This window comes from Glossina fuscipes, unplaced genomic scaffold (genome assembly GCF_014805625.2).
Source record: "Glossina fuscipes isolate IAEA_lab_2018 unplaced genomic scaffold, Yale_Gfus_2 198, whole genome shotgun sequence".
In the NCBI taxonomy this organism is placed as follows: domain Eukaryota; kingdom Metazoa; phylum Arthropoda; class Insecta; order Diptera; family Glossinidae; genus Glossina; species Glossina fuscipes.
In genome coordinates, this window is record NW_023998541.1 from 228557 (window position 1) to 235943 (window position 7387).

A 7387-nucleotide genomic window follows, 5' to 3' on the forward strand; every position below is an offset into this window, starting at 1 on the left:
AGAGAGAATTGGCTTAAAAATGACTACTTAATAATGAAATTGGCCAAAGTTTAAATATTTTAATTGATATGTCCAGCAAAAAATTCAATTGGACTTCCCCTTAATGTGTCTTCTGGCCTTATTCAACATACAAAACAAACAAAATGTTTGGTCAGTTTTATTCTGAGTGCGCCGTTTTCACAAAACAAAGCTATCTCGCGTGTCTTTACTTTCAGCATTATAGAACTATTTCTTATTAAAAAAGATTTGACTTAAATAACTTTTTTAACTTCCCGACTTATCTAATTTCTCGACGTGGCGGGATAAACTTATTTTTGATGTATTCAACCTTCGTCCTATATTCTCTTGGCAAAAGGAGCTTAAATGTCCAATCGCCTTTTAAAGCCGCATCTTCAGAACGCAGTTCGGCACACCAATATATAGATGTTGAATTGCCTATTAGGTCTTTAAGGAATTTGCAAAACAAAACTTTGTTTAAATAGAGATAGTTCATGGGTTTATTCTTTTAGAATGTCTTGGAGAGGGCACTACTACAGGCAATTCGCTTGAGTGACTGGATTTTCCAGGCTTCTTTGAGAAACTTCACGAATTGATGTGCTATGCTTTTTATTTGTAACATATGTTCTCGAATGTGGTTTTCAGTAAATTCCTGTCTGACGGTGTTTCTGTTTCAACCGCGGTTTATCAACACGACTTAGGACTCGATTATTTTCAAATACATGATTCCTATAAAATGATTTTACAGATTTAAAAACCTATTAAAGTTCCTGCCGTTTGCAGTAATGACGTATGCTTGGAAATGAGAATGGCGTGAGAGTCGATTGCTAGTCTTTTTACTTACCTTAAGGTGATTATATATGCTTGCTAAGCATATTCCGATCCTATTTACTCTGGTGACGCACCATCAATTAAAAATTTTACGTAATAATTCTTTATTAATATATTATATTTTATCTTAATTACTGCATAATTTTTCATTACTCCGATTTTACTGTTTAGTTTCGATCTCACCTTTTTTCTTAGTTTAGTTTATTTGTTTGCGTAGCTGCTTTATTTTCAATGCAATGAATGCACTGACATGAATAACCAATCCTGCAGAAGCAAGTGGAAAATGTGTTGCTGCCAAATACTTCAATCCAATAATTTAATATAATGGGCCTTACAAAAAGTCTTTGCGGTCTTTTCGCGGTTACGCGGTTCCTCTTTGCAGCCCGCTTTTCTCAAATGATTCCAAACTGTCATGTGATTAATGTTTAGCGCCTCCTCTATCCCTGACAGCTTGCGTGCAGGTCTTGCTCTACCAAGCACACTTTACAAATTTTCCGGCATGTTTTTGAATGTTTCACCTTTTTCATAGTAAAAAACATCGCATGGCGTATTTCTTCAGATATTTTGCCCTTTTTCATATCAATACAAAACTTTTTACATGAGCAAAGAATTAGAAAATTATCTTCACAAAAAATGTAAGCTGAAATGTCACCTTTTTAGCACTTGTTTGTTTAAGACAATCGGTGAGTTTTGCCCAGTATTCCATCCCGCGGAAAAAACCGCAAAGGCTTTTTATACGACCTAATATAATAAAATTCGAATTTGTTTTTTATAAAATTAGAGGACTTTTCTAATTTTATCTCTCACCTTATGCATATCCATTTGCATATTGAGATGGTAAATTGAGATGACAATTGAATGTAACCAGATACATAGCAGATTTATTTAATTATATTGACTGAATTCGCTTCAAAAACGAAGTATAATAGCTGCGGTGTGTTTTCATATTTTTGTCACTCTCTTCAAGGTTTGTTAAGGTTGACGTGTAAATCAAACTTTACAAATACTTTCCTTGAGGAAGAAAAGCAGCTACTACTACTGCTTTAATAAAACACATGCGCTTTACTTTCATTTACTCTCTGAAGATACCCTTTTTCGCTAAATAGAATCGCCGTTATCCGCTCATGCATCGTCTACGCTTCAATCGGTTGTTATATTGTAGAGGGTAACCTTCATTGATACTCTTATAACGACAACACCTCGCTTTCTACTACTAGTTATTTGGGTAAACTTCGCTAGAGCGGTGACTTTAACATTAGTTACGCCATTTTTTCAAACGCGTAATCGAAATTTAATTTATTTTCCCAATTTTGACTATTTATTGAACATTCGAAATATTCTCAATACATATCTTTTCGTTTAGTTCCCACCCTCAGTGTAGTGCTATATATTAGTGACGTCCTGCGAACCTGCGAAATTTATGCATTCACAATTGTTTGAAATGTCAACGTGTACTACAGAAACCTTTAGTTAAAGTGGAGATGATTTGCAATCCGAAAAAAAATCAATCATAGAAAGGAAGCGGCCGGAATATAGGATATATTTAATGTCAAACTCTCCAAAATTGAATAATTGGTAACAAGTAGATTAAAAAAGCCATCTTCGAAAGCAAAGCAAGCTTAGTGAAGAAGCATAAAAAAATTTAGAAAAGATTGCACGTAATAATCACCGGATTGCTTAACTTCGCTCTGTCCCTATTTCGTTCACTTCCAAACTAACTTGCTTTCAAAAGTGTCGTTTAATATCAAAATTATATTGTTTAGTTAACTTTAAATGAAAAAAAACTTACCCACATGCGCTTTTGGCGTTTGATTAAGGTTTAAAATTAAAAATTTTTCGCTAAGAGTACTGAACTGTGTTATCATTGTCAATTTGTTTTCTAAATATATGCATATACACTGAGCAAATGCATAAGTATACAACTTATTAAATAATTTTAATTCGTTTCGTTTGCCTTAAGAAGAAAATTGGCTCACAAATCGTATGCAGCTATATGAATGTTAAGTGTAAAAAATAATTATGGCTCAGAAATTCCAACGGGTTCAATGTTATTCAAACTTTATTAAATAGTAGTGAACACATAGCATAGAAGTGAACACAAAATGAAAAATGGAACAATTAAAAATAAAATACGGACTTCTACGAGCATGCACAGGAGGGACCGACACGCAATTAATGAATAGACGGAAACTTGAGCAAATTTTCAACTAAGCAATAAGACACGGCAGTAATGGAGCTGCATAGAAAATTAGTTCAACATTAGCGAAAATTTATAACATTTTATAAAGAATTAATTTCAATCACCAACAATGACGTAATAATTAGTGCGATACATGCATGCACAAAAAATAGTGAAGATGCTTTCGGATATGGAAAATTAAGATTGCGAAAGCACTTAAAGAAAGCACGACGCAGGAACGTACAACTGTTAAAGGCTTGTGGTTGCAATATTGAAAATTTCAATTAATATGCGTCAAATTCTAAGCTAATTGCATGCAAAAATAGCGACATAAATCACGCTACAAATTCGCTATTACAACGAACGTACAAAACCGAAAAAAGCACCTCTCGTATACCGGAGATGCCTCATCGTACCAGCAACACAACAAAGAATAGACATGATAATGGTAACCGATGTTAATCTCTTCAAGTCAAACAATGATTTCGAACTGAAAACCATTTCGTCTGGTTCATATAGCAGTAGTTATAACAACAATGACTTGAACGGCTTAATTAGACCAGCTCGGCCGCAATGCCGATCATCATCACCATCCACAGGTGCGAAGGATTTTACTGGCTGCTGTGCTATATTAAGCTGTTTATTCTATACTAGCCATATTCGTAGCAAGACCGCTTCTTGTAACTATGATTTCAACAACTTTAACGACGATGTGATGGTAAATTATAATAGTACGTCGCAAACGTCTCAGGTGTTTGTAGCATGTAAAACACCACGTCGTCGTACTCCGCAAGAAATTTATTTTGAAAGTCGGGGCAAGTCCTGTAAGAAGTTGTTAAAATTCAATGGCAATTGCAACAAGGTAAGTTAGCTGTTCGCAAAAGAGAAATAAATAAGAGAAGGGAATGAATACTTTAATAAAGAAGTTGTTTCATGGGCGTATTTTCGAATTAAAAACATATTTATAAATTTGTTTTTTAACGTGATGACGTTATGGGTTATTCTGTACGGATTATGGTTAATAGCAGCAGTGCAGACGATTATCAGAAAAAAAAATCTGTAATGCAGTTCAGGTAATGATTATTATTGATTTATTGATGGCTCATTGATTTTGATCTCTCTTAGAAGAGACATTGAGACATGATTAGAAATTAATCATTTTGTGGTAGTCCATTCAGTTCTGGCTATGGCTGTATAGAAATTATTGAAATGTGGATTGATACAAATACGACTAGGCAACGCAAAAGTTCAGTTATAATTGTGATAGAGAGCGAAGTCAGAAGTTTTAATAAAGGCAGTTAGCTGTTTGAGATTGGTTTTGTTGCGATCACGAAGGAATTTGCATAGGCTGTTTTATCTCAAAAGTATGCTCCAGTCTTGCGCGATATTATATCGAATTATACAAAGGATGTCTTTCCGCGGATATTTTATTGAGGCAATTTCTCCATCAAGTCCACCGTCACGAGCATAAAGATCAACATTAGCATATAGTTGAAAGTCATAATGACCGGGTATCCATACCAGACGACATGCATCTATATCAGAATTAGTGAATATTCTTCTTATTAGTATTATTTTATTTTTTTGTTTTATTTTTTTGTTCAGATGCCTGTTCAGCACTAGAACAATCCCTTATTTCTACCAAAATGGATGATTTTGATCCTCTTCTTCTTTCGAATTTCTGGAATTGTAAACATAAAGATGAAAATATGGAATTTGTTATAAGCATTTCTTCACCGATTAAGAAATCAAGGTCGAAGAATGATCTACCCACAAGAAAGAAGAAACTTAAACTTTTAACCGGCATCTCGAAAACTAGACTAAATGTAAAAAACTGATTTTAGATATTCAACGATCCTTTCATACAAATAAAAACACCAACAATTTTTGGAACGTTACAAGCCTTATAACAAATTTTTTAACATCGAAAATTAAAAAGATTCAAAATAACGTACGCGGAAATTCTAAATATACATTTAGAAACTGTCGTAATTGACAATTCAAAATATCCAAAACAGTTTTAAACATTCATTAATTGGGAATTTTTGAGGGGCGAAGCTCAAACTTGAACTGCAGTAGTCCAAATTTAACAAAATTATTTTTCATTTCAAAGATCTTATTACTGATCTGTTTTGTTTATAAACTACTGAACTTCTGTCGTATAAAGGTTTGCTTTCTGTTGGATAGATATTTTAGCAAAGAGTTCAGAAAGTGGTACATCCGATCGATGTCACACCCATTTAGAAGGCGGGTTAACGATTTAAAAAATTTTGTTTATTTAATTCTAAAACGATACACACACACTAATTATACATACATATTGTTCATGTGTTTATGCATCGCAATTAATGTCCTTAGCATTTCTTCATATTTCGTTATAAGTTTTAAGAAGATTCTAAAAAAGCTATTACCAAAAAAATCAAAAGGCCTCTATTAACTTTTGCATGCATGTTGCAAGAGGAATAACCATCCACCGTTAATGTCTCACAAAGCTCAGGATTTAAATCACCATGCGCTTTAAACATCAATTTTTTTGGTATTTGGCTCTTAACACACAGAAAAGGATATGAGCCAAATCTCGTCTTCATAGCACTAACCTCTGAGAAAATTTACTATTTGGAAAATAATGGCTGGCATATTCTTTTTGCAGACTATAAGAACAACAATCTGTTCCTTGCCTATGCAGTAGTAGATGTCGCAGAACAAGTTCAAGTCAATCATATCCTATGCGAAGGCGCGTCAACAATTGCAACCAAGCTATTCTCCAAGCCATAAACCTTCCTTCCAAAACCAATGTTAAAACAGTTAAGGTCACAGTCAATTTGGTTGTCAAGAGGCAATCGGATCCCAACCCAAATTTCTAACGGCAAACAATTAGAATTGCTTTTGAACAGATTCAATTGAATCTACATAGCACCTATATGAAGGACACCACACAACAAAGGCGTACTCGAGTATGGGACTAACCAAACACATGTACAGCCTTTTCGTAATGTAGGGATCATGGCGCTCTTTGGACCACCTTTTTATAAAACCAAGCGCGGACCTAGCTTTGCTTATCGAGAGCTCAATATGCAAGTTGAAACGTAACCTATGGTCAAATAGAACGCTTAAATCTGTGATCGAATCGACGTCCTCCAACTTATGCGAATCTATGAAATACTGAGTAATGAATGACTTTCTTCTTCATTTACTCAGATTTAGTTTCAGAAGATTCACAGAGCACCACGTAAGAAAATTATACAAGTCACCTTGAAGCTGATGTGATTGCGATTCAACAGCGAAGGAGGAAAACAGTTTCACATCATCCCATAAGATCTGGCTAGAATTAACCACCGATGGAAAATCGTTAATGTGTAAACTAAATAAAATGGGACCTAAGTGACTTCCTTGAGGTACGCCAAATATAACGGGGTATTCATCCGAGGTGATTAAGTTGAACCAAGCCCTGAAGGATCTATTGTGCAGATAAGAGCTTATCCATTTCACTAAAAAGAAAGGGAAGCCAGAGGCTTGCAGTTTAAAGATAAGTAAGTTATGGTTAACCATATCAAACGCTTTGCTTAAATCAGTGTATATCACATCAGTGCGAGAGACACTAGAAAAAACTTTGAAAACATGACAAGTAAATCCTAACAAGTTAGTGAATGTAGATCGCCCTTTCCGAAAGCCGTGCTGTTGCGGAGAAATATACGAATTAATGGCAAAGGCCAAATGCTGAGTCACAATTTATTCGAACAACTTGGGCAACACACTCAATTTGGCTATACCCTTGTAGTTCTCAACAAATTGCCTACTTCCACTCTTGTGGATACGAATAAGGAAAATACCCTTCCAACACGATGGGAAACCACTTAAATTCAAGGGCAGGTTAAAAATCTTTGAGATCACATCACATAGCTCGACAGCGCAAGATTTACGTACACATGATGGAATTCCATCAGGTCCTGGCGTACAACAATATTTCAGAGTACTCATCCCTTTAAAAACGTCATCTTCCGAAATTACAAAGTTAAGAATTGAGACAGAGTTAGTTATAGGATATGGGTAGTTTGCTGATAAATCGAAATTAGCAATCGAAAAGTTTCGTCGGAGATACTCAGCAAACAGATTTAAAATTTCAAAATCATCCGAGGAATCAGAGCCAAAAATATGAGAGGGACATGTGGAAATTTTTCTTTTAGAGTTAAAAAATTTAAAAAAGTATTTAGGATTAGCAAACAGAGAGGATTTAATGAACTGAAGGTATTTGCAGTAATAATGGCGGCTGAGGGAGTTAAATCTATGCCTCGCCACCGTGTAAGCAGAATAGTCGAGCGCAGAGCCACTTTTTGAATATTTTTTGAATAGCGTGTTTTTTCTATTCTTGTAATATCTACT

The 7387-nt window shown here is 34.7% G+C and overlaps 1 protein-coding gene and 1 long non-coding RNA gene across 2 annotated transcripts in view; one reads left to right on the top strand and one right to left on the bottom strand.

The window, feature by feature from the left end:
• Nucleotides 1–1164: 1164 nt before the first annotated feature.
• Nucleotides 1165–1691, bottom strand: LOC119641964. Its single transcript, XR_005247917.1, has 3 exons — nt 1636–1691; nt 1481–1569; nt 1165–1418 (listed from the first exon to the last, which is right to left on the bottom strand). It is a non-coding gene; the product is annotated as an uncharacterized LOC119641964 (long non-coding RNA).
• A 676-nt stretch (nt 1692–2367) lies between these two features.
• LOC119641966 overlaps nt 2368–7387 on the top strand; it is a 41952-nt gene continuing 36932 nt past the window's right edge. The window contains exon 1 of the mRNA XM_038040900.1: nt 2368–3869. Within this exon, the coding sequence (XP_037896828.1) occupies nt 3447–3869 (423 nt within the window). The 5' untranslated portion in view covers nt 2368–3446. The remainder of the gene's footprint in view (nt 3870–7387) is intronic.